This window comes from Tachysurus vachellii, chromosome 8, assembly GCF_030014155.1.
Source record: "Tachysurus vachellii isolate PV-2020 chromosome 8, HZAU_Pvac_v1, whole genome shotgun sequence".
NCBI lineage: Eukaryota > Metazoa > Chordata > Actinopteri > Siluriformes > Bagridae > Tachysurus > Tachysurus vachellii.
The window spans coordinates 9,503,805-9,531,795 of record NC_083467.1 but is presented as its reverse complement, the minus strand read 5'-3'; the positions used below and the strand labels follow the sequence as shown (position 1 = coordinate 9,531,795).

Sequence of the window (27,991 nt, the reverse complement as noted above, 5' to 3'; positions counted from 1 at the left end):
CTTTGGGACATGGCCCTGTTTTAGAGCCCCTGTACGAAGAGTACCGCCTGTTCCTCCATCAGAGCCACGCCTCCTGGGAGAACTGCAGCCTGGCAGATGAGGACGACGCTGCGCACTGCTGTTTATAGCAGCGGAAAAATAAGAACAAAAACGACGCCTCAAACAATAAAGGATAACAAAATAAAGTAACGACTAGAGCAGGAAAGTGTTTATATAGTAGTAGAGGACATGACAGCGCTGTGTGTCCGAGCTGTATTTGTGTAACAGAAGCAGGAGGAGACATCAGTGTGTGTGTGTGTGTGTGTGTGTGTTGTGTTTACACACGCTTCAGTCGCCACGTTTCAGTGCGCGAACTTAACAGCTCGTTACTGCAGTCCTTCAGAATGGATGCGAGAAGTCTGGACAAAACCACAAACGACTTATTTCTTTAATGGTAAAAAAAAAAAGTGCAACTCGTTTGCTCCAGCTCGATGCGGGACGCCTACTTTGGCCGTCGTCTAACATTTCTCACTCACACACACTCCATGTGATTGGTTTCCCAGCTGAGATCCAGGTTTAGAGTTTCTTTTTGTCCTCGTCGACTTGAGAAGTGGAGATGGAGGGACTGGAGGACAAGGGGAAAGGGAAGGAGAGGAGCTTCTCACTGTGGTATGTGGGCTACAGCGCGCTGGACCAGCGCACTACGCTGCCCATGCTGCCGTGGCTGGTGGCGGAGATCCGCAGGAAGAGCGAGTCCGGTCCGGTTCAGGCTCGGCTTGTTCAGCTGTCTCTGTGTCCTCCTGTAATCCGCTGCGTGCCCGCAAACAGCAGCACTTCGTCCGTGTTTATATTTGAGCACAAAGCGCAGTGCATTTCACGCTTCATCCACAATAGCCATGACCTCGCCTACTTCGCCTACCTCATCCGCAGCCAGCCGGACGATCCGGAGTGCGAAATGGCTTGCCATGTGTTCAGGGCGTGCGACCCAGACCAGGTACGTTCCCCAAACCCATCAGAAACTGTGCTCATCTCATAGTCTGTCCATTACTCATTGCATGATTCTTTTTTTGTTTGTTGTTTTTTTATAAATAAAAAATTCTAATAATCAGAGCTGACTTGCATTCATATCAAAATATGGCCGCTGGCACGTGCGAGTGTAACGACGACACGAGGAAGATAAGCACAAATCAGCCAGGAGGTCTTCCGATGCCTCACGTATCATCCACACGCACACGCGCGCGTTTACACACATGCACGCACGCACACACACTTGTAGGTTGCAGTGGACCTATAGGCTCAGGGGTTCAAATAGTAAAGTTGTGCACAGGGTTTTAATAGTAGTTGTCATTAATGCTATCACTAAAACTTTTTTTAGTCTTCCAAAGCATTTGAAGTATTATAAAGTGATGCTCTTCATGAACCTTTAAATAAGTTTTATGCATGAAGAAGAAATGCATGTTTTGTGAATGTATTAAAGTCAGATGCACAGATTTTAATACTGAAAGTTTCACAATGACATGAGGAAAGCTTTGGTATGCCTCTTTGACTAGACTAGCTGTCTGAAAAACAAGAAAAACAAACTGTCAGTGGCACCATTTGTTGAGATAAACACTCAGATTTCGTCATCTGGATATGAGCAGATATGAGTCCAGAGAAAGCAGTTATAGACATGCATCCTATATTATGACCGCTTATGTCATCATCTGCACTATTTGTTGTTTTATCATTCCATGATAAGATCATATGTAGACTAACTGTGGGTGTGCACAGGGCATGCATCAGGCAAATTTCCAAACCATATGTCTGTCTTAACTTGACTTTTGCCAAAAATCACTTGTGTGCCATTCATTGATTTTACACACACACAAAAAAAAAACATTTAAGAAAACATTAGTGGCAATGTTAGTGTGGTTAGTGTTTAGGGTGGTTATGTACACAGAGAACCCTTGTCTTTGTATGAATATCACTTGGTAGGTGAATTTGAGCCAGGAGGATCCATTCCTGGAAAAGAGTGTCAAGTTAGCACATGTAGCACTCAAGAACACCACACAAGCAACTCATGATTATGTCGTTATGCAAGAAAAACTGGCTGGATAACACAGTGTGCCCATAAGGAATTTCCCTGTTCTTAGCTACTACTGGACATGTGACCATAGAAAAGCTGTCTCTTTTTTAAACTCATCTGCAAAACCGTTCAAACATTAAGAGCACATAGAAAGCGCTACAGTTGAGACGGTTTAATTTAACACTGGTCTGAGGTAACCTGCTTTTTCTGATCTAATGAACTCCTTTAGAAATCGTGAGCTCTCAAAAGCAGCACAGGAATGAACTGGGTAGTAGCATCTCAGCTTTTGTTTATGAAATGTGAACAGATTGGAGTGATCTGCTAAGCTGAAGGAGTAAGCAGTGCTTGGGCCACTACCTGGAAAGTTTCAAGTATGATAACTGTGTTCTGTTCCTCCTTCTTTTAGTTCATTTAAGATGAGGCAAAGGAACTTGAGCAAACTCGGTTAAGTGTAAGTCTGATATGAAGAATAAAGCCTTGGATTTGAATTAGCAAATGATGATTGAGACTTTCCATTAGGTTTTTGTGAAAAGCAGTTTTAACATAGCATATTTATGTATGGTCTGCGTGTAACATGGGAATTAAATGTAGATAGAAAGATCTCAAATCCAGAAGACGAAGAGTGGACCCGTGTTTGTTTTTGTCCAATATATATGAATAGGTACATATTGAGTTTCTTAGAGATCTAATAATTTTGTATACATCGTTTCCTCAGAATATGGCACGATCGAGACCCATCTGCCATTAGGAATACCCAGTGAGCTGCACTAGCCAGCTCACTTATGGTACAATGGCATCAAATACAACTTGCAATCAATGCACAGTCCCCAAATGCACAAATAAAGGTGGCAGTGTGTGCAAGACCTGCTCCTACTGAAAAGCACAAGTATGCAACTGTGCCTACTTCAGGAAAGTTAGCTGTAATGTTTATACAGCTCATACATGCACACACACTACATGTGTGTAAATATGTCCATTTAAATCAAGAGGGTATTGCCCATATTTTAGGTGTTTATGGCCAGTGGTTTTTTGAGTAGTCAGGTTTTTTGACATGCTGGCTACGTGTATGAGTGCTGACTCTTAAAATGCTCACCCTTACCCTAGCAAATAGCATAGGGCATTTTTTCTTATAGGCACGTCAGTGGGAATTGCAGAAGGCTTAAATAAAGTTTATTCGAATGATTTGTGCATTTAAGGATACTGCAATGATCACAAGCTGAATTTGCTTCCATGACAAGCTATGTACAGGGGACACAGAGTTCTGCTGGTTTCCATAAATAGGCTGCTGGTTGTGTTTTGTGTCCATCTGAGTCATGTCTACACAATGACCCTTAGCATGGATTTGTGTCTGGCTACAGTGCGGTTGGGACCTGTGCACAGTCAAGAAACATGAGACACCCGACTACAATGAGCAACAGCAACCTCATGAAATAAACTTGGCCAAAACCCTGCCCTAGACAACTAAACAACAGCTGTTGGTCACACACATTGTGAAACGTGGCACACCTTGTACATTTGATTCTTATAAACTATTCTGATGCACAAAGGGTTTAATAACTGTTGTATCAGTTAAAATGGGACGGACTGAATTTTGGCTTTTTTTGGGTTTTAGTAATTGTGGAGTCGTTGAAAAGCAAGATAAGCAACGGCAAAATCAGTATATAACGAATATAAAATTCAGTCATAATTCGAAAGTATAGTTTGAATCTAGACACTCCCTTAGCTATCCATGAACTGCTTAGCATTACAGGTTTTTATTCGCATAATAAATAAAACAGACTGTTAGTGTGCTCCTCCAAATGTGTTCAGCTGCCCGTGACTGCAGCAATTCTTATGTCTCTTGGTGGAGGTGTCTTGTGATGAACCCCGGATTGATATGTTTTGTGTTGGTGAGACCTAACAGATCGTTTGGGACTTTCCAGTGAACGAAATGGAGAAATCTGGGTAAAACAAACAAAAAACAAACTTCATGTAGTTAAAGTGAGACTATAGCACATCAGAACCCAGCAACAGTATTCAGCATGAATCATTTTCTTTACTTCTTTGCATCCCATCTTAAATGTAAAGTGGAACATGATTTTCTTTAAATCTTTTTGTTACTCAAAATTCAACCTTCTGTTTTCCACCGATGTCAGAGATTAGCTTTTAATCTTTAATTAAAATTTAATTAATCTTTGTGTAATGTCTGGAAAGAGCCCATGTGTCAGATAAATATGAGCAGCTACGCCCTTTCTCTTGCTCTCGCAAGCCAGTTTCTCTGAGAGAGTTCTGACATGTCAGGTGTTGATTTTCAGCAGGACCTTTCTGGATGTGAAGAAAAACTTCATATTCTTGCTGAGGAGTGGTGTAATGGTCATCAGCTCTCACAGTGCATGCCTTTAAATTGGCTTTTTTTGCCATGGTCACAAGTTTTATAGTACTCTTACCTTTAACTTATACAGCTGAATGCTTTTTTTTCTTTTCTGAACACATTTGGCAAACAATCCCTCAGCCTGTTATCTTTAGCCACGATACAAAAGTGTGCACAGCGCAGAGTTATGTTTGGTTTACTCTCAATTGCCGCCTTGAACAAGTAATCCATTTGACCTTGGTGTTGACCGGAGCCCTGTGTTTCACAGCTCCAGGGACTTCATGTCCATTAAAATATGAATGTTTTGTCTGACATTTACCCAGGAGGCTGCTGAAGTAATTGAGCTTCAAATCAGATTCTCATTCATTCCTCTTTAATAAAATGTGATTACTTAGCAGTCACTTGGTTTGGCTGGGGAGTGAAAAAACAGCTCTGGCTGGACATCCAACATTGATCTTTGTTAGGACTATAAAATTAGAATCTGTACACTGTGGGTGAATGTATTCTGGTGCCTCTAGCATTTTATTTTATCACCTGCAACTCTAGTTGGTGGCTGGCCCAGTTCTGTCACCAGAGCAAAGTTTGTGTTCTACGGGTGAGGCATGTCTAGCTAATGTAAATCAATTTCATTTGTTTGCAAAGCCTTGTGTGTGCTTCATGTCAGCAGAACCGACAGCTTGTTGAAAGACAGCTGGATGAGACCGTTATCACTCTCAATCTCTAGAGTGCTTCTTTACTTCATCTTTATGGAAAAATCTGACTTGGCTTCTTGCTCTCAGGGATTTTTACGCTTGCATTCCTGTTTAACTATTAGGCAACCTCGACAAAGGGCCTATATCAGTGAGCCAAGATTATTTCTATTTTTCTCGAAGCTTTTAGTTTAGATTCTGGTTTTAGCATTCAAACGGCTAAATCAAGAAACCTTATAGACTGTGAAAGTTTCTAGTGTGCAAATATGTGCAAATAATACATATTTCTAGTGTGCAAATATGAGTATCCTTATGTGAGGATTGTTTTGTTGCTTTTTTTTAATATTGCGATTTTAATTTAGACACTAATTCTTTATTTCTCAGTGACTGGCTTTACTGAGCACTGTGAGGCACTTGAGTGTTTTAAATCCATTTTTTTTTCATGTGAAAACGAATGCCTGACAATAGTGTTTTTTAGACCGATGGATGGGTGACAGATTAAGTGGAAACCCGGACGCTCTGTTATTCTGTGAGGACATTTTGTTGATATAGTTTTGGTCCAAATCTTGTTAGATAGGAGGTCACTGCAGATCAGGACAAAGTTATTCTGACTCGTTTAACCTATGATGAACGTTTCATTTTCATTTAAATTAATACCTTTTGAAAGAATTTAATTTATCCACCTACGACACTTTGAGAGACTTGTAGAATCTGTAATAAAGTGTGTAACAAGTCTGTCTCAATAAATCATTAGACCCCCAGTTACAATAAAGTTCAGGCACTCAAATACTGTGTTTTACTAAGTAGGAAAAATCTGGATAAGAGGATAAAGAAAGATGAGGCAGAATTACACACAACAGGATTAAATTCAGGTGCATATATTAGAATAGTAAATATAAGTACAAGATTTTCATCACTTAGCTGACTGTCTTTTGTTAGTCTTTAGTTAGTTCCCCACTCAGTCCTTGTAGAAATGGGAGTAAACTCAGCAACAATTAAATCCACACTTATTTCAACAAAAAGACATAAATGTTCTGGAAAAGGGGTTCCAAAACTCAGGAAATCCTCCAGAAATACGTTTGTAGGGGAGAACAGCATGCACCCCCTCTGACCATTTCCTACTTTATTTTTTAGGCCTTCCTTCCTCCCAGGTGTAATCCTTCAAGATAAAATGTCCCTTCCATAGGGTTTCAACCTAAAAGTCCCCAAAATTAACAACATAAATAAAGGATGTTTTATATAAGGCATACAAACTCAAACCCAGCTCAAAACAAACAGTGAACTTAAGTGAAGGCCTGAAACACAAATAAAATCTTTTTCTGGATTTTCTGGATGCATCAACAAAACTGTGCCTCTTTTTAACAACAAAAAAGCAAAAGTATATGCATAATATTTTTTGTGGGCCTGAATAATGTAGCAAGGTTACAAGTGTATTGAAGCTCTTCTGGAGGTTCATAGCAGACCAACACTTTACTAAGACACTTTGGGTTGGGTTTCCCTGTAATTTGTTACCCATCCTTTTTCTCTTGTCGATGTAGTTGCGTCATTCTGGAGAGTTCTGGAGAATTTTCATGGCAATTTGTCCCAGTTTGACACTTTTCAGAAATGTGACACCTGTTCTTCATCTGCAGGTGTCTGAGGTCATCAGCAGCATTCGGCAGGCCTCCAAAAGCACACTCAAAGAGGAAAGCAAACCCAAACAGGAGGCTGAAGAATCCTTTTACAACTCGCAAAAGTTTGAGGTGCTTTACTGTGGCAAGGTGACAGTGAACCACAAAAAAGCACCCTCCACCCTGATTGACGACTGCATCGACCTTTTTCGGGAGCACGAGTTCGAGCGCAGGCGTCTGCGCCTCATGAACGGCCAGCGCGCTGTCGAGACCCCGCCGGTGTTCACTGTGGGAGATGACCCTCTCAGCACATCGCTCTCTGAGGCTGAACTCACTGAGATCAACGAGAAAGCAGGCAGTATGCGCAGTGCCCTCCCGGAGTGCATCCAGGAGGACTCTGGCTTTGAGCAGCAGGAGTTCCGCACTCGCTGCAACAGCTTGGCAGGCGGCATACAGAAAATTCCTAGAGAAACTGGAGCCAAAGTGCCAACACGTAGGAGACATGCTAGTGCACCTAACAACGTTCAGCCCTCTGATGCAGACAAGAACCGCACCATGTTGTTTCAGGTATGACTGCACACCGTCACGTCCTGAACACACACAAAACACGCATTTGTTCAAGGCATCCAAAAATCTTTCAATTTTGTGAAATGTTGCAAATTTCATAAATGTATGCCCTGTGTCTACTGTATGGAACTTTAAAAGCTTTGTACTTGTGGCCCATAATGCATAATTTAACTAAAACATACAAAATTTCCTTAATGGTCTCAACAACTTCTTACTTTTGTCCCTGATGCCATCTGGATGATATTAAGCCTCTATTAAATCACTCGAAAGTGCTGCTAGTTACAAAATCTTCCCCTTATAGAAAAATAAAGCTTCTGTATGTGCATGGGGATTGTGACCTTAGTAGAATTATGGACTAAACATGTCTCAAAGTAATTATTGTGCATGCAAGTGAAGTCACCGAACCGGTCTTTAAATGTCACTCAAGGTTAAAAATACTCACTGAGAATTCATTGTTGCTTTGAAATCAGCTTTTAAGAAATCATTTGCATATGCTACATGACCTTGCTGGTGCATGTGTATGTGACGTTTCTCACAAAAAGCCAGCCGTCCTATCATAAGATGGCGATCAGTAGCTGCTGTGTTAATATTTCATGTCTGCCTGATCCCCATTTCAAGAAAAGGTCACTTTTGTGTCTTTAGGTGGGCCGGTTCGAGGTGAATCTCATCAGCCCTGACAGCAAGACAGTAGTGCTGGAGAAGAATTTCAAAGATATCTCGTTTTGCTCCCAGGTTTGTAGCTTGGGATTTGATTCCACACCTGTTGATCTCAGGTTCAACGTCAAGCCGGTTTCCCAGCATATGTTTTTTACACTTACAGCATTGGCAGTGTGGAGGCAGTTGGTTATGTGACTTGTGATCTGTCAGCATTTAGTTTAGATTAATGTTCAACATTTAAGGGTTTTGAAATTTCTAATAAATTCTGTAAACCTATTAGAATTTTCATACCTATTGCACAGCATTCACCTAGAATGTGTGCTGCGCAGTTTTTGATTTATTTCAATGTTTTTCTTTGTGTACGCATAAGAAGGCTTGTTGCAATATATGTCTATTAACATGTGGTGTACACACAGGGAGTGAAGCAGACAGACCACTTTGGGTTCATCTGTCGCGATGTGCTGGAGTCGGGGCCCAGCCAGTACATATGCTACGTGTTCCAGTGTGCCAGTGAGTCTCTGGTGAGCAGCTCAGTCTTTTATTATGCCTGTGCCGCACACACACACACACACACACACAAACACACACACCAATGATCCATTATTTATTACCATAGAGAGAGAGAACAATAACTTTGCCAAACTAACAGTGTGACTGTAATATTGATATTTGACCCACAAAACTGAACTGAATGGGATTTAGATTTACCCTACGGTTATTTTAGCCTTCCAGATGTTTTGCAGTGCTTATAGGAATCATGAAAGATGCAAAAGGAAATGCAAATAGTTTTCTGTTCCACGTCATAATACACTGGGTAAAATCTCAAAAGAGTGACAAAATATTTTACTCTGAAAAATAAACGTGATAAATGAGTTTTCCTGTCATTCATTTGACAGATATCAGGCTTGCTAGCAAGTGTCAATATTGTCAGGTCATCAGTGTAGAATGTTTCCTTCCATTATCAAACAGCCATGTAATAATATAGAAAACTCTGATGGCACAAGGTTGCAGTATGCTGCCACTTCACAGCTCCAGGGTCCCTGAGCTTGAGTTTCTGTCTGGGTGGAGTTTCTAAGCATGTTTTCTCCTGTCTCTGTGGGTTTAATCAGGGTCCACAGATTGGCTATGCTACATTGTCCTAGGTGTAAGTGTGTGTGTGTGTGTGTGTGTGTGTGTGTGTGTGTGTGTGTGTGTGTGTGTGTGTGTGTGTGTGGGGAAGATGCCCTGTAATGGACTTGCATACCATCTAGGATGAATTACTAGCACACACACAGCGCTTCAAGGATAGACTCCGTGTCTGTCTGTTTATCACAACTGTGACTAGCATAAGGCAGTTACTGAAGAAGAACATTTCTACTACTTCTATTGCACATATCTTTGTGAGTGTACAAGACAAACCTTTACCTATGTTTGAATATTTTGCCCATGATAGATAAAACTCAGATGTATTTTATCAGCTCTGGTAACACATTGGGAGCGCTTTGAATTCAAGTATTTCAGATCGACAACTGGAACCATGTCTGGTTCGGTTTGTAATAAAATTGTCTGCAATGGAAATAGAAAGGACATGGATATAATTTAATGCCCTAGCTAAATATCTAGTAAGCGGAACAACTTTCAGTTAAACTAAATGGACAACAGTATGTGGACACAAGAATATCCGTCAAATGCACAGAATTAGCTCGGATATCTTTGTATGCTGTAGCGTTATGGGATGAACCTAAAAGTGTTCCAGAAAGACTTGTTTTGGGAAGGTTGAATGCTTAGTGGTAGAGCTCCTGAGAGCTGCACCGTCCTGAGAGTTTTTTGTTTCTTGTTTTTGCATGCCGATGCTCTTCATGAAGATGCTCTTTTTGGGTTTTTGGGATTTCTTTTGTTACTTTCAACTTGGCAATTTCTCTTAGAGAATTGTTGGCAGATTGACCACAATAAAGAAGTTTGCTCATTCTCATCCAGGTCTGAGGAGTTTTCTCAGTGTTTTACTTGTAGTAATTATAATTTATCAGTTAAGTCTAACTAAAACAGTCTTTATTAATCAAAAGTCTAAGTGTGGAGGTCACCCTGCGATGTGTTGACTTGGAGACGGGCTCTAAGTTCGAACAAAGCCCTGACCTCAACCCCACTGAACACTTTTTAGATGAATTAGAAATGTGCACCAGTCTTTCTTACCATAAATTATTACCTGACCTTGATGATGTTCTTCTCACTGAACAGGTAGACATTTCTGTTAGACATAGTGGAAAGCCTTCCCAAAAACATGCAGGCAGTTAATAGCAATAGGGTCCAGCATTGGAATAGGATGTTAAATAACCACATTAATATAATGATCAGATGCACATACATTTGGCCATATTAACTATTTTACTAATTGCTACCTGTCTAAAAACATTTACTAAATACTATATAGTAATGTCCTATTAAAGCTTGATATTTAACATGGTATTAAACATGCAGCTGCACTTTCATCAATTATTCCAAATGTCCATTTTGATCGCTATTTGTATTTGAATACAATTTGCATATAACAGGTGACTGGAAACACAGCTGTGCAAGTAGCATTGTATTGTGGTATTAACACTGCAAGTAGCATTGTATTGTGGTATTAAAGCAGGACGGTTGTCATCCTGTCAGGTGGATGAGGTGATGCTGACTTTGAAGCAGGCCTTCAGTACAGCAGCGGCAATGCGGAGCTCCAAAACCCAGATCAAACTGTGTGAGGCGTGTCCAATGCATGACCTGCACAAGCTTTGCGAGCGGATCGAAGGTGCACCCAACACATCCATCATACATACACATGTGCGTGCGCGCGTGCACACAGACACATGCACATGTACTGAATAAACATGTTTGTTTATTTCGGAACCACAGGTCTGTATCCTCCCAGAGCAAAGCTGGCCATTCAAAAGTACCTCTCCCTGCTGAGCGATAATGAGCAGGCAGACATTTTTGAACGTGTGCAGGTAACCCCAAAAATGCCCCTAAATGCTGACATCTGTGAAACATTAAGCTCATTCTAATCGTCTTTCATTGTTTTCTGCCGTGCAGAAGATGAAGCCAAGCTGTGATCAGGAAGAGAATGAGCTGGTTATTCTTCACCTCAGGCAGCTGTGTGAGACCAAGCAGAAGACACATGTACATATTGGAGAGGCTTCTCAGGTACAACCCAATTCAGAGCACGCATCCCATTCACACTGAGGGACATCTCATTCTAATCTGTATTGATTAGAAATGCTCATTTGCCAAGCTTAACTGGACAGTATTGTTTAGATATGGCCAAGCATCCATCTTTTTGTGTGATGCAGAATGCAGTAGGCTCAGAGAGCTCGAGTGCAGCTGGACGCAACAAGCTGGATGTGTTGAAGAATAAGGCACGCAGCTCCCTCACCAGCTCCCTGGAGAACATCTTTTCACGGGTGTGTTTTGTGTGTGTGTGAGGATAAGTGTGTCATTTCAGCCAAAGTGCTGACCCTAACACTTAAAACATTAGCCTTTTCTTCCACTCCAGTGTGCATGAATGTGTGTGCATCAGTGTGCTTTATTTCAGCCAAAGAGCTGATCATAAGACATTAACATTCGCTTTATTTCACTCGTGTGTGTGTGTGTGTGTGTGTGTGAGAGAGAGAGAGAGACCTTTTGGGGGTGTATGCTTATTTTCCAGTGTTACCCTTAGGCAAATCTGTATACAAACAGTCTCTTTCTCTCTCTTCCTCTCCCTCTCTCTCCCTCTCTCCCCCTCCAGGGTGCAAACCGGATGCGCATGCGTCTAGGAAGCATGGGCAGCTTTGACCGGGTGAGTATCCTCTCTGAACTCCGCTCCCACTCACATATTCTATGTGAATTCCAGCTCGTACATCCATTACAATAAATCGAGTACACACACTCCTACTGAATGTATCATACAGTGGGTGGTTTCCCTGTGGAGTGAAGGCTCTCTGTGATGTATTATTTGTTTGCTGGCTTCCATCTTAAAAAAAAAAGCAGCTTAGGCTTGTGTTATGATGTTTGCATTCTCTCTCCAAAGCCAAAAGTTTCATTATGACTCCGTTTCACTTGACTGTGGAATGTGAAGTGTGTGTGAGTATGATGATGGTTCTGCTCACTCTGGTTTGCTGATCTACAAACTGTTTGTTCCTAGAGAACCATAACATGTCTCAAACTGTACTATTGCCATGAGGCCCCAACGATACGCTGAAAAACATATCTTTGCAATCTTTGCTATCCCATCTCACAGACGTCAGACCTGCTGCTTAACTGTCCTGCCGCACAAGTGCGTCCCGCTTGCCACGCCTGAAAGTGAGGGTGGGCGGCCAATGAATTATGTACATACCTCTCAAATCATGTGCTTTGTATTGGTTAGTGAGGGAAGGTTAACGTAAAACACGAGACCAGAGCCCATCAGAGAGCTTAACGAACCTGTTTTCCAGTTGCTGTTATTTATTCATTAGAAGAATATTTTATAGTGTTCATAAATATTAAATGCACACCGAAGCCTTCCTGTTTGCTATTTATGATGCTGTTTAAGTGAACTTCCCTTTCTGTGGTGTCTCTGCTTAGGTGTATTGCTAAGAAAGCTGCAACTATATTTAGTTTGTTTTCTTTCACTATGCAGATAATCAGTGTTTTCCCCAAATTTAGCCTTGGTAGTGGCAAACTGGCTGGGGAATTATGGAAGGGGGGAAGGGTTGACTGGAAATAGACCAGTGGAGAGCGCCGTGCAGCCGTTGCTGGTTTCCTGGTTTGGCTGCAAGCTGTGTAAAGGGAGAGCACCAGGTTAGGCCACAGAGCATAAGGACAGGAAACAGAGCAAGGAAGTGAGATGGAATGAGCCTTTCCTATAACCAGGGTAGTAAACATGGCCCGATCATGCATGTGTGATGGTTGTAGTCACAGGACATTGGCTATTAGCATACAATAGAGTCAGAAGCATGTGTGCAGTCACTCTGCGAACAGTTCTGCCATTGCAGAGTGGGATAAAGGTCTGGGATACGCAGAGAAAGAGCTGAGAAACGTCTCTAAGTGTGTGGCTACTGTGGATATCGGTGCACATGGAATTTGTCTTCAGTGTGTTTGTGGCTTGTCTGTGATGGTGACTATACTCTAGAGGATTCATTACAGGGTCTGGGCATTTTTTTTAGGATATTTTTTTGTATGTTTTTTTGAGAATGTGTGCAAGGAATAGTGTATTGCTTATAGTGTATTTATTTTATTTATATTTTTTTGTAGTTCAGAAGTTGAAGTACAGCGCTGTTTAGTAAAGTATCAGTACTTTACTAAACTATCAGTATTGTTTAGTAAAGTTATATTTAAGTATCAGGACCATGGTTCTTTATCTTCAGGTCAAACAATGTGCATTTTTATAAACGGGTCACTAAACAATCTGTTTAATCCCTGGCTACACAGCAAGACGAGTCTCCCAGTGATTCTCCGCCTGGCACCCCCCCTGCTACCTTGGAAGAGGACCCTGACGCCCCGCTGTTCCGCCGGCGAGCACACACCTTCAGCCACCCTCCCATCAAGAAGAGGATCTCTTTCACAGAGCTACCGACACAGAGCAAGGCTCCTCTGTACAGACAACAGTCTCTTGCTCCAGAGCTGTTGCAGAGCAGGTAATGCATCACTTCCTGTCTCACATGATCAGCACACAGCAGCTTTTTTTTTTTTTTTTCGGGCCTAGTCAGCATTTGTGGTTACTTTAGAATCACAGATTAATGTCTAAGTAGAAAGTCCTCAATCGCAGGCAGGGTCGTGCAAACTCTTGACATTTTGACACTTTGCTCAGGGGTGTCATCTTTCATCTTTACGTTTAAAAAAAGGGCCACTACATCAGTGTAAAATGCCATTTAAAGTTGTTTAAGTATTAGTGTATAATGTGAAGATTTAGATCTGTAATGTCTGCAATGGTGAAGATTGAACAAGGTTCAAGGACGGATACAGATGTCGCTTTGGTACTATACAAATGCCGAGGCTTTAAGTTCACTTCCTCGTTACACAACAAATACGCTTGTATAAATAAAAAGATTAAGATGATAAGTAAACTATTGCTGGCTATAGCATGCATGCTAACACTGTTAATAGGAATTCAGGCATGTTGCTATTTAATACTAATTCAGAAAATTGATCAAATCACCAGCACAAATGTTTCTCTCTGTAACTCTTTGAATGCCCTGTTGATTTTAACTAAATCCATCAAACCTTGTTGTTTTAATCTCTTATTAAAAAGATAATAAGTGCTTTGTTAAAACCTAGCTGTTATAATTTAGTCATATAAAAGCTATTTATCAAGCTGGATATAATATTCTTTTAACAGATATTCACTAGAACAGCCTGTTAATTGCTCATTTGAAGAATTTGAGCATTCAGTGCTTACACCAGTGAGCCATTACTTGTCCCTAACCGTTCTGCCAAAGCAGTGTTCTTGTTTGCCTGTAATCTCTCTTCAGCCCGGTACGTGTGCCAAGAAAACGCAGTGTCTCTGAAGGCGAGCCCTCCTTCAGCCTTCACTCCTCCTTCTCCACTCCCACTTTCCTGAAAAGTTTATACCTGGGTTCCTTCAGCTCACTGGCCTCCCTGCCGGACAGCCCCAAGAGGTGAGAGGGGGTGCTGGCTATAAACTCCCCACTGACCCTGGGACAGGAGCAGGGCAGTGATGCCATTCAGTAACACTAGGCTGGCAGCAGCGCCTGTCTGTCCTTTAACTCCTTGTCAGTCTTCCGCCGTTTTCACTGAGAGGAACTGCTACCCTCTCACCCTCTTTCTCTTGCTCCTCACTGCTGGACTACCTGTCGGCATCTACAGGAACCAGGAAACCCGATAGCGAGAAGCCTCTCGCTGTTAAATCGCATGACGCTTCTCAGTCTGCTGTATAGTGTTCTAAATAGCACTAACACCTCAATCCAGCATCATATTACTAGCGGATTTATCAACTGCTGCAGCTTTCTACTAATCTAGGCTTCATTCTGTTTAACTCTGTGTGATATTATTGAGCTAAAAGGAGGATTTTGGAATTATTTAGTTTAAAATCCTACTGAAATATTTAACGTTACATTTAATGCAGATTTTAATACTTATTTTATTAAGATCTTTGTGATGTGACTGATACGTATGTGTTTAAGCTGCACAGAACTGCACAACTGCCCTTGCACTTGTTTTTAATAATGAATCAAGTCATGTCATGTTACTACTTTGACTGACTTTTATATAAATAATAAAACTGTTAAAGAAAATCCACATCAAGGTGGTGTGGCAAAGTGTATTTTAACATTATCACAGCAATAGGCCAAAGTTCCTTTTCTCACTTATGTTATAGCAGCTATAAACGCTGGTTCCCTAAGCAGATTTTTTTTCTGTCTCTCACAACCTTAATAAAACAACACACCCAAGAAACCAGGCACACTTCTCAGTTCATATAAACATTGTATGATTTTTTTTTTTAATAGCAATAGTTCTCACGTTTTTAAGCCATTATTATTAGCATTAGATCATGTGGAGCATCTACTTAACAAGGCACTATAAATGAGCTGTTACTATATTACTACAGAAACTATATTACTACAAAAGAATGTATTAGAAAGTATACAATGTGTCTATGCTTATTAGAACATTTATCACTATATCGCTGTTAGATGTAGGAGGAAAATACAGGGCGATGTTGAACCATCACTACTGTTACGGCCAGAGCTATCGTCAGACCCTCTTTTTTTTTTTTTCTTTGCTCACTTTAATTTAAATCCGACAGAAACGTTCTTTGTCCTGAAATCTTGAACTCCTTCAGATATCCTGAAGGCTTCCTAATTTCTGTAAAGCTTATGGATCAGCTTTGCTATAGACTGCGAAGCACTGACAATGTAGATTCCTTCAGAAAATGCTGAAAAGTCTTCTTCCAGACAACGGCATCATGTCAACGTCCCTGTGGAAGTTGTTACACCGAAGAATGAGTGCGTTTATATAAACCCGTGATTTGCCTTACAGCCGGGACTACTGTCAGAGTTATAGAGTTATTAATAGAAACTTAATCAGAGTGTTCAGTGATGAGTTCAGTAATGAAGTCATTATACAATAGAGAATAAGGACTAAGGATTCCTGAATCACTGTACAAAATGGCTTCTTGAAACTAATTCTTTTAATTAATTTTCTGTTTGTTCTCTTCTGTTTGACCGTTTAAGTGACAGTTAAGTGGATTAAAGTGAGAGAAAAGCCAGAGAACTTTTGGAACGTCTTTTAAAAATATTACCACATTGCTGAAGACAGCTTATTTTTCTTAAAGCCCTGTTTGCTTTTTAAAAGAAGGAAAAATATTGCAAAATGTATGAGGGTGCTGGAGCATGAAGAACACTTGGTTGGTGGTATCTCTCATATTTCTGTCTCTGGTTAGATTGGGATTCGACACCTTGTTTTCTTTAGTTTAATTTTTGCTATTTTAAAGGGAACACCTGCTCTTCCATGCAGCGATCCAATCATCCAGTCACGTGGCAGCCGTGTAGTGTAGACGCAGGTCAAGCAGTTGAGTTAATGTTAACATCAAATAATCAGAATGATGGAAATATATCAGAGACATGGTTGTTGGCATTTGGAATATTTCAGATATTTTCCTGACACAAGTGAAAACTGATAAGATCTTCACCCTCATGGTTTGGTGTGTTGTGCAAGTTGAGCTTCTTTTCTGCTCACCACAGTGGTAAAGAGCGGTTATTTGAGTTACTGTAGCCTTCCTGTCAGGTGAAAGCAGTTTGCTGTTCTTATCTGATCTCTCTCGTCAGCAAAGCATTTCATCTCACAGATTTTCTGTGTAAACACTTAAAGTCACAGAGATCACGCTGTTTAAATGTGCTTCAATTAAAGTGACCAGTGACAGATATTCTCACTTTTAGGATTAACCCTAAGGATGTTTTGTGCCTGTATAGCTGATGTCTTAAAATGTTGCCTTAACTGTTTTGACTGTGCTTGTGTGCTATAGTCAGTGTGTTCTTACATATTAATCCTTCACATTAGAAAGAAAGCTTACAGGTTGTCTATAGTCACTCACACAAGAAGCTATTTAATTAAAATGTTACCTTTTTTCCTGATAATTGCATAACTAATATCTAATATCTTTTTACCTTTTTCATTTATGTGCTGCACGTTTTTAAAACCACGACATTACTTTCTAATACAAAATATTTCGCTAAAACATTGAGAGAGAGCGTCCTTTTTCCATCATTCCCATAATGCATGACTTTTGGGTTCATGTTTACTGTTAACATTACATTTTTCTACTAAGGTCAACACACAGTCTTATTCTTCTGTGCTGTAAAACTGAGGGAAAAGCAATTTGTGCTTTAGTGAGTATTTCAAATAAAAAAAATTGTTTCTTACTTTGAACTAGAATGATGATGATGATGATGAATCTATATTCATGGAGTCATTTCAAAATTCAATATTTGGCAAAGTAGCAAAGTGTAAAATGCTTTTTCTTCAAGATTTCCACGTTAATGAAATTAGGTAGTGTGTTCTCAAAGTGTGTGTGTGTGTGTGTGTGTGTGTGTGTGTGTGTGTGTGGTAGTAGTAATGGAGAGGACAGAAACAGGAGGCTGTCAGGCTGCAGCACTGACTCGGTGACTGCATTGACTGCACGCAGAGTGTCTTGGCGTCAGAAGATTTTCCTGAGGGTGGCTTCACCCATGAACAAATCCTCAGCCTCTATGCACAAGGCTGGTGTGTAAACATACACAAACACGTGTATAGACACAACATTTCTCCCAAAAGTATTGTTAACAGCCAACGCAAGCAGCTACTTGTGCTTTGTTATTACCTAGTTGAATTTTTCCTTTTGTCTAACTGCTTAACTTGTGTGTATCAGCTTAAACTCACTGTACACCTCCTCGAGGACTGGAATGTAGCCACACAATTATATCTTTTACAGTATATGTCAATTTCTATCTTCCCCATTTGTATTGTCTGGAAAATGTTTCTGGACAAAAAAATCCACACAGTATTTTGTACTTGAAAAAGAATAACAAAAATACCTTTTTACTTCAGAATGTTTACTCGTGAGTTGCTGAACTCCATCAATAAACAGTTAAACCAAATAACAGTGTAACACAAATTCAGTAATTAGACAGACATAGACTTTTCAAAATTGGGGCAATATGTTAAAAGGTTTATTCATCTGCTCTGAAGGTTTGTTTTGTATCTGAGCTCCACCAGAACCACAAAACTAACCACAAAATCTTTGCCACAAAATGAAAAGATGTCTAGTAGCAAGTATGCAGCTGTATAGACTTCATAAGAACTTCATAAGAGAAACAAGCAAAGATGTAAGAACAGTTCTTTCCTTAGTAAGGGAGAGCATGTAGTAAATGCACTACAGATATTATAGATAGAAAGCAAACACTAAAATATCCTTAAGTAAACTAAAGTAGTTTATCTAAACTATACAGTGTGTGTGTGTCTGTCATGGTTGTCTTTTTTATAGATATGGATGGAAGTGAGCTGCTGCCGCTTTCTCCACGTGCCTTACAACAGGAGCAGGACTCCGTATCCGGGTTGCTTTCCCCCACCCAGAGCCTGAGAGGAGATAACGCACGACACACCTCTGCTGATTATAGAGCTCTGTGGAAAAAGGCCATCCACCAACAGATTCTCCTTCTCCGCATGGAAAAGGAGAACCAGCGCTTGGAGGGTTAGTGTCACATCTGCACCTTTACCCTCATACACGTGTGTGTGTGTGTGTGTGTGTGTGTGTGTGTGTATGTGTGTGTATGTATATATATGTATGTATGTGTGTATATATATATATATATATATATGTGTGTATATACTCCATACTTGCCAGTGTTTCGTGCCACACGCACATGGACACAATTACATCATCTACATGTTTATTTGTGGCTTGGTATATATGCTGTTATCACTACAGTGTCTGTTTCTCCTCATGGGGTGCAACATAACAGGGGCCCAGTTACTTTCAGTAAGTTGTTTGGCTTTGTCCTGTTGGCATGAATGCTGTTGCATCTGTTTGCGATTCTGCCACAAAGATATATTTAGCCTGGAAAGCTTGGGTTAAGTTTACATATCTCTAGGAAAGCATTCTCATTGACCTCTCCCCTGCATTACACCATTTGCATAGAGACTTTGCATAGAACACAACTTAATATGTTACCATTAAAAGTGTCCTGACAGTCATGGATTATGTGTTGCAGGCTAAATCTTTATTTAGGTATGACTTGAAAATAGTTTCTCTCATTTGTAAAACATTGCCCTCTATTGGCTACAAAAGGTCACAGTAATATTTCTTCTCAAATGTCAGCCACACTGTCTTCCATTCCCCTCTCCTATATGCTTCATACATCATGCGTTTGTGTGTCCGAGACGCCGATTTCGAGGACGGCAGAAACTGAAAAATGCTTGTTTTGAGCAGAAGGTAAGAAAGAGAGGAAAGGCTTGGTTCTGTATGAATAGTCTGCAGCTGCTTTAACCAGTGGCATGCCAACATATCCACTCACAAACAGAGACAAGAAAGACTGCAATGCATCCTAAGCACATGAACTAACTGCAAGAACTGAATGCGAGTTAACCAAATAGAAGAATGCTTTTTAGTCATTTGCTTGTCTCATTGTCAGTGTCTTGTTGGACAGAATTTTTTTTTTTTTATGTAAAAGCTTACTGCATTTTTAATTACATTGTTTTGTAGATGCTGTTAGAGCTGTAGTAGCTGCATAAAAGTGCCATGTTCTCTTGCTAATTTTGGAAGTAAGAATGCTCATGCCAGAGCAAGAGCAGAAGGGGTTCATTAATTGCTGTGGCATGTCTAACTGTTCTGTTCTTACAGGGACAGTAGATAACCGGCTTAATGCTGTACCTGTTTTTAGCCTTAATGTTCTGATCTGACTGGCTAATTTAAAAAAATGAAAAAGTCTAATTTTATTCAGCTTTTTTTTTTTTTTGTATGTGTGTGTGTTCACGTGTACGCATCATATTTAGCCAGCCGGGATGAACTACACATCCGTAAGATGAAGCTGGACTACCAGGAGGTGGGTGAGTGTCCTACAGAGGTGCAGGCTCTGTGGGAGAAAAAGCTGAATGTGCCTTGCAGGACCAAAGTCCAGTGGGACAAAGATGAGATCTACACTGCTCTCTGTCAGGGTAACAACAGCATTCTCCCTGCTTACATTACCTTACAGAAGCTAGTGTTTTACTATCTATAATATTAGTATCTATCAGCATTAGGAGTGTTGCTGAATGATTCAACAGAAATACATCTGTTAATAATCTATAATCGTGTGTGTGTGTGATAAGGTGTCCCAAAGAGTCGACGAGGTGAGGTGTGGCTGCTTCTCTCTCAGCAGTATCGCCTGCGTCATCGTTTACCTCAGCGGCAGCAGCCTCCGGAAACATCCTACCAGGATCTGCTCAAGCAGCTCACCACACAGCAGCATGCCATCCTGGTGGACCTGGGTACTGTACATGCCTTGTGATCGACACGCTAGTCTTACTGATTCCACTTATTGCAGCTAAACCTGTTGAATGTTGATAAAAATAGGAAGCTAAAAAGTCCAACACTTACTGTATTGTGGATAAAATTAGATTCTGAATATAAAATGAAATTGGTGTTCATTGGAGTTCACATAAGAAACTTATCACGTAACAATTCATCTGTACTTTAAATGCTGTCGATCAGCTACTGACCCGTTTGCTTCTTTTGTTTCGCACTGGATCTGAGCGTAATATAGCTAACATGTAATTAAAGCTTGTAGTATAAATCAACACACGCTTGTTTCATACCATGTCGAGTTGTTCAGTACCTTAAAGAGACTTTATATGGTTTCTGACACTGCATTACAAACTTCTGCATAAACAAATGGTCATAATTATGCCACTAAAACAGTTGATTAAAAAAAAATGAATGATTTTTTTATTTGAATTACATTTTATCAAATATTTCTTTAAACAATGTATGATTTAGATATGCAGTTAGACTGATAAGCTACTGGTAGTTTCCCACACTTTCCCTAAGGTGGAATATGAATCTAGGTTTCTCTGTTTAATGAAGTCCAAAGAAATGTCTGGCTTGTCCAATTTGGCTTTCCTCTGCAGTGACCTGGTTATTCTCCTCTGTCCTGAAGGTCGCACATTCCCTGCACACCAGTACTTCAGTGCACAGCTGGGCGCAGGCCAGCTTTCTCTCTATAACCTGCTGAAGGCTTATTCTCTACTGGACACGGAAGTGGGCTACTGCCAGGGCATCAGCTTTGTGGCTGGAGTGCTGTTGCTGCACATGAGCGAGGAGCAGGCTTTTGACACGCTCAAGTTTCTAATGTACGACCTGGGGATTCGGCGCCAGTACCGACCTGACATGATCTCCCTTCAGGTGAGAGCAGTGAGCTTTTTTTTTACTCTTTAATGCCACACCTTTTTTTTTTTTACTTATGTATATAGGCCCTAGTGTGTTTGACATGTGATTAAGGAAGGAATGCAGCAGGACAGGGTTTTTTTTTTGTAGACTAGACTGGAAACAACAGCACAGCAAATGCGTTACTGATTGATCTCAGTGGAACTATAGATGTATAAAATGAAGAAATAATATGAGCACTTTGGTAAGTGCTATATGTTGATGATGTGGTATAATGAACAGCCTTCAATGTGTTCTATATAAAGTTCCTCAGAAATAACCGTGTCTGTGTAATTCATTAATTCGTATCTCCTTCTCAGCCATGTGTTCTTGGCATTTCGAACGCTTGTACATTCGATCCAACTGCCAAACCTGCTCTCTAGTTATTCATCATCAGCTGTGCTAATGTTTAATCCTTTAAACTAGAGAAAGCTTCAGCAGCCACGACCAGCTGTTAGATTCTCTTCCTGATAAGAGGTCACCTTACTGTGTCCATGTAGATTCAGATGTACCAGTTGTCCAGGCTGCTGCATGACTATCACCGTGGTCTGTATTCACACCTGGAGGAGCACGAAATCAGCCCTAGCCTGTATGCCGCCCCGTGGTTCCTCACACTCTTCGCCTCTCAGTTTCCCCTCGGCTTTGTCTCCCGCATCTTCGGTACGAGTCCATTCTCAGCTGCTATGTTCATGGTGCTTTTTTTGTGTTATGGAGATTAGGCTGCTAGTTCTGTTTACAGACACTTACCCATTTTCTGTCTGCACATTTGGAATGTGAGTGTTTGTCTGAATATATGTGCATGGTGTTTGGCAGACCTGCTATTTGTCCAGGGCACAGAAGTGATTTTTAAGGTGGCCCTATGTTTGCTGAGCAGCCACGAGGGAGAGATACTGGAGTGTGACAGTTTTGAGAGCATCGTAGACTACCTTAAGGCCACCATACCCGCCCTCACACAGAACCAGATGGAAGAGACAATCAGCAAGGTAGAAAGAGAAATCACTTTTCTTTGCATTTTAGTTGGAGAGTTAAGTCAGAACACCACACCCTGTCTACATGCAGTTTAGTCACATAGGCAATACAATATCATGTGACTTTTTGCAGAACAAATAGAGAACTACACACAGGTCATTTAACAGTTATTCACTGGCATTTCCTATTTTTTACTGCCCATGTTACGTTAGTCACGCCTAAGCTGATAACAGGAACCAACCATAATCTCTATCATGTTTTAGCTTACTTCTGCAGCAGATGAGGTTTAGTTTGTTCTGTAACGCCTTTGAATTTCCACATGTTAGTGCTATCGGTTGTTAGAGCTGGAGTGCACTGTTGTTTGGCAGGCTATAGAGATGGACATTTCCAAGCAACTGCATGCCTATGAGGTGGAGTATCACGTCCTACAGGACGAGATGGTGGATGCTGCTCCGTTTTCAGAGGAGTCAGACAGGCTAGACAAACTGGAGAAGATCAACATCCAGCTCAAGAAGCAAAATATGGATCTGCTGGAGAAACTGCAGGTTTGACTTATTTGTTGTTTGGCTAATGATTATTTTTTACTAGACTTTTTTTTTTTAGAATTTTATATGGTAATATATTTTGGGATACATGCTTTCCATCCATTTTATCAGGAACACCAGTACACCTGCTCATTTATACAGTTATCTAATCAGCCAATCATGTGGCAGCAGCACAATACAAAAAATCATGCAGTCACAGATCAGGAACTTCAGTTAATGTTTTCATCAAACATCAGAATACGGAAAAAAATGTGATTTCGGTGTCCAAGGAATGGTTGTTTAGGATTATGAAAATTTCTCATATGTGATTTTTTTTTTTATACATAGCAGCTGCCTCTGGAGTTTACACAGAATATATAAAAAGCCTTCTGAAAGTGGAGGGTCCTGTAGATAAAAGAGCTAGGAGAATGACCCGACTCTGATCTGAGCTGTATATTATCTCAACTAATCACTCTTTACAACTGTGGTGAGCAGAAAAACATCTGAACATGCACAACACTTTGAACCTTGAGCTACATAAGCTAGAAGAAGACCACATTACTTATCCGAGGACTGAATGGGCAGAGACTCGCCCAGGTTGGAGAGATCTTTTCTTTATTTTCTACTGTATAGTTAGTGTGAACCCGTGCCCATGCTTTCATCTGATTCCTGTTATTGACTAACAGGAGCCTAGAACCTGATGTGTTCATTGCTTTTGTAGCTCATCCACCTCAAGTTTGGAGGTGTTTTGCACGATGAGATGCTTTTCTGTACACCCTGGTTGTAAAGAGTGATTATTTGAGTTACTATAGATTTCATGGCAGCTTCAACCGATCTGTCATTTTTCTTTTGGTCTCTTTTGCCAACAAGGTGTTTCCACCCACAGAACCGTCTCTCAAAATATATATAGATTTATTTTTCACACTATTCTCTCTAAACTCTAGAGACTGTTGTGTGTGAAACTCCCAGAAGATCAGCAGTTTCTGAAATACTTAAAACAGGCCATCTGGTAGCATCAGCCATGCCACTGTTAGTCACAGAGACACTTTTCCCCCATTCCGATGGTTGATGTTTCATTCTCTGAAGCTCCTGAACTATGCTGCTTCCAGAAATACCAAAAATAAAAAATAAATAAAATAGGGATGTGTAAATACAGTGGTTTAACTGAGAGCCTATGGTTGTGTTTGATAAATGCCAATAGGTGGCAGCATAGTATTGTTTCTCGCTGAGTACTGAAACGACAATAAGAAGTAATACAATTCTAGACATCTGTGCCAAAGCATCTGCCAGAGACTCCCCTCTTAAACTAGACTTTTGAGAACACTTGCAGATATCCGTTCACTCACAAATAGAGTAGTCTATTTTTGTTCCATTGTCGTGGCCAAGTTTAGAGTAGCACCTGGAGATTTCTTAACTTTATGCACTACAAGGATTTCGTGCTATGACCATGAATTTCAAAGAACTCCAAGACGGACAGGTGAGAATTTGTAACGGAATGCAATAGTAATGATCACATTTCTATTAAAAGTAATAGGATTTGTAATAGACTGTAATAGAACTACCTGTGCCCATTAGCAGAGTGGGGCTTGATTTATATCTTATAAAAGAAAAGCTGACAGATAATCTCAGTACCGGTAATCATTCTTTACCCAGACATCATTTATCTTGATATTTCATGCTGTCCTCCCTGTGGTTGCTAATGGGCATCAGGAAAGTCTCTCACATTGTCCTTTTGATGGATACTGCAATAATGCACATTGAAGTACCTCAGTAAATATACAGTACCTAAGATCTGTGTGTGTGTGTGTGTTTGTGTGTGTGTGTGTATGGGGCAGGCGGCACGGGTGAAAATCCAGAGTCTGGAGAACAGCGTAGAGAGCTTTCTGAAACGTGAGAGCCAGATGAAGCACATGATCCGCTCACTGGAGCAGGAGAAGGCCAACTACCAGAAGACAATTGAGCGCATGCGCAGCAGCCTCCCTACAGAAGCAGCTGACGTGGAGATGACCCAGCTGAAGATGAGCAGCAACAGCAAAACCAAAGCAGCCAGCAAATAAGCCCGAGGTTGCAAGCGTTTCCCTCCTGAACATAGAAAACATCAGATTACAACCAGGCATGGTGGAGAACTGAGGGATTGTGGAACTTTTCCCATGGAAATTCTCCCTAGCATAGCTGGTGAACTTTAGGCACATCTCAAACTGATCAAGATCAAGGGTTGATTTTGGGGAGGGAGTGTACAAAACGTTTAGCTTTCTGCAAAAAGCATCATCGCTTGTAGCATCCACTTTCTCTGCACAGACAAAAAGTGTCCCAAAAGACCTGTCAGTCTTGCTTTACTCCATTGAATAAAAAAAAATCACTTCAGGTTTAGGGATCATGGCTGCTCCATAGAACAGAAACTTTACTTCAGTGTCAGCTATGTTGAAAACACTTGAAAAGAAGATGAATGTAGCTTTTTTCCCCCCTCAAAGTGCAGTGTGACTCATGGCTGTGTAAGGCGGATCACTGCGTTGATGTCAGTATAGACATCTGTGAGAATGGCAAGCAGTGTGACTTTAAGCTCACCAGAGAACTTTTCCCGGAGGAACCCAACAAAAGCGGCAGTGACGTAATCGAGCGGCAAAAACCAAAATATTTAGCTTATCGGATCGACACCCTGCTCAAAGAGCTAAACCTAAAGTTCAAGCAGGAAATGAAACTCTCTCTGAATTTCCTCTAACTTTGCAGCACCATCCAGTTTTAACCTACTCTCCAAACTCCTACACCTTTCTGGCACTTCATCAGTTACTGAATGTGCTTCAAGGCAAATCAGACTTGCTGAAGACCGGAAGCTCCTACCACACTGTCTACCACAATGCTGCAACATAGGTTCATGAGTTATGCAAGCTACACAGTGAAATCTTTGTTTGCACAGGGCATTTAATATCTAAAAGTGTCCTATCCAGGTGTGAAAATTCCGAAAAAAAGAAAAACAACCCCCTGAAAATCCTGAATAACCCACCAGTAACCTTTTTCCCCCAAACAACCATTATGTTGATATTCATTACACACTAATTTGTGAAAAGGTGCATAGAATCTGTGCAGACGTCACCTGAAGCATCATCTGTACGTATGGGATGCTTTTCCTTCTCGGTGCTCTTGACAAGTTTCTTGAAAGCCTTCCATGAAACATAGCTAATCAATGAAGCATTATGAATGTATTACGTATGATTTTAACGAAATGCAATAACTGTTGCAGTAATATACAAAGTTTGCACCTGAGTAGAAATATTTCTTCTGTTAAAGAAGTGAATCAATATAGAGACTGTTACAGGAAATGATCCTCCATCAGTAAAGAGCTGCTATTTCACATAGTATGAATCTAACAATATGTGTAATGCTTCTTATTCCCTATGAAAGATGGGTAGCTTTAAGTAGAGCTCTATGATTACAATTTCATAACATTTTAACAGTAATGAATTTTATGTTAATTAAATCTCGAGAGTGATGATTGAATTTGAACTGGTAAATTTCTGAAGTTGCTTGCCAAAGCAGTGTGCAGGTATTTTATAATACGCTTATATGCAGAGAACCTGTGCAAGAAAATAAAAGGGAAAAAAGTGATCATGACTCTGTTCACTTTAGCTCCTAATACAGACTCACAGTCATCTATTCTCAGTTGCAGAACAATAAGCAGAAGCGATCCAGGCTGTGTGCCAGATACTACACTCGACTTTTTGAAAACTTTTTTTTTTCCTTCTGGTCATCTCTCAAAGGATGACTTACTCCTACTCTTGTTTCCAGTAAGCTAAAATTCTGCAGGGGGTTTACTGATGATTTGATGTTCTGATAGCAGTTTTATTTTATTTGCTTTCTTGCCTTTATCATGTTGTTTATCAATGCATAGCTGTCTTAGGTTTTCAGGATCTCAGGATCTTCACATCTCACGATTTATTATATTTTTTATTTTTTTTTTCATATGTTTTTCCGTTGGTCTTAAAGTGGTGTGCGAGGCCAGCAGTGACATTTTGACAGTGTTTTATTTCTGCGTCATATACAGACAGACACTGTAGGTGTTAAGTGGGTTATATTGGTCTGATAATTGTGTGCGGCTAAAGGCCAAAAAGCAGTTTGGTTTTATTGTTCGGAAGCTTGGAACAAAAAATTGCTTCTTATGCTGGTGTGACTTCCGCTCCATGTGTATACAAGCACTCAGGTCAGTTCATAAAATCTGCTTTGGCACAGACTTCACCATGGTGATAAAACATCTAGAGTCATGCAGCAAGTCAGCAAGCTTATCAGCATTTGAAGAAATTGGGGAAATCTTATTCCAGTATAGAAGCATCTTGTTGCATCTTTGTTACTGTGACCCTTTTTGTATTCAGAAGTGTCTTATGGTATTTGTGTTTTTTCCAAGTGAAGCACATTTTCTAAAACGTTAGTTGTTAGTTAATCAAAGGTTTGACTCTCAACAGTACACACGAGCGGTGCTTGCATTAGACACGGCAAAACAACACCGTTTTGGGTGGGGTACACAACTGCCTTGTAGGGTTTTTTTTGCATGTTTACACTTTTCTGCACTTAAGAATTGAGAGATGCAAAATTCTAAGGCACTCAAAGTGTGCTTGCAAGAAAAGTCAGCATAATTCTTATGTTAAAAAAAATCAGAAGGTGCACAAGACATCTTCTGTTTTCTGTTGTGTTTCAAAAATGCCAGAATGCAATCATTTTTCTTCATTAAACCTAACACTAGGTTACATTTTGATTTTTTTTTTTTTTTTTTTTTTAAATTCTGTTCATGTTTGGAGGGTTACAGTGCTGTCTGCACTGTGTTTAATGATTGTTGCTCTGTAAATACAATTGACTAATAAACAAAAATTAAATTTCATTAAAAAAATTAAAATTAAAATCTGTGGACTCTGTGATCCACTTGGTTGTATGTTAATCAAGAGCCCATGCCTTATTAAAACATTCTGGCTTTTTATACATCATGTTTTTGACTCTTTTATATTGAATCTGTGGACACATTGCTGATTTATTTTTTTTTCCAAAATGCATATTTTATATAATGGTAAAGAATAGGAAATTATTTGTGCATGAGTGGAATAGTTGTGCATTAATATACAATTTGTTAAAGAGATGCTCAGGGTGATGAAATGCTGTCCCAATATGCCGTTCCATTGCAGTACTGGTGCTAATATTCAATAAAGAGAATGGAAATCAGTTTAATGTGAAA

At 40.2% G+C, this 27,991-nt stretch overlaps 1 protein-coding gene across 5 annotated transcripts; it reads left to right on the top strand.

Moving 5' to 3' along the window:
- Positions 1-72: 72 nt before the first annotated feature.
- On the top strand, positions 73-27,991 carry tbc1d4 (TBC1 domain family, member 4). Of its 5 annotated transcripts, none has more exons than XM_060876118.1 (20): positions 73-973; positions 6,715-7,260; positions 7,903-7,992; positions 8,334-8,438; positions 10,549-10,681; positions 10,786-10,877; positions 10,963-11,073; positions 11,220-11,330; positions 11,657-11,707; positions 13,318-13,523; positions 14,358-14,504; positions 17,459-17,607; positions 18,368-18,574; positions 19,876-20,037; positions 20,191-20,349; positions 21,018-21,262; positions 21,784-21,943; positions 22,097-22,266; positions 22,621-22,797; positions 24,612-27,991. In XM_060876118.1, the coding sequence occupies exons 1-20, from the start codon at positions 596-598 to the stop codon at positions 24,831-24,833; spliced, it is 3,621 nt and encodes a 1,206-aa protein (XP_060732101.1). In that variant the 5' UTR covers positions 73-595; the 3' UTR covers positions 24,834-27,991. The 5 variants fall into 5 exon arrangements, with proteins under 5 accessions (XP_060732101.1, XP_060732100.1, XP_060732103.1 ...); XM_060876117.1 differs by having other exon boundaries at positions 17,456-17,607; XM_060876120.1 differs by lacking the exon at positions 14,358-14,504 and having other exon boundaries at positions 74-973.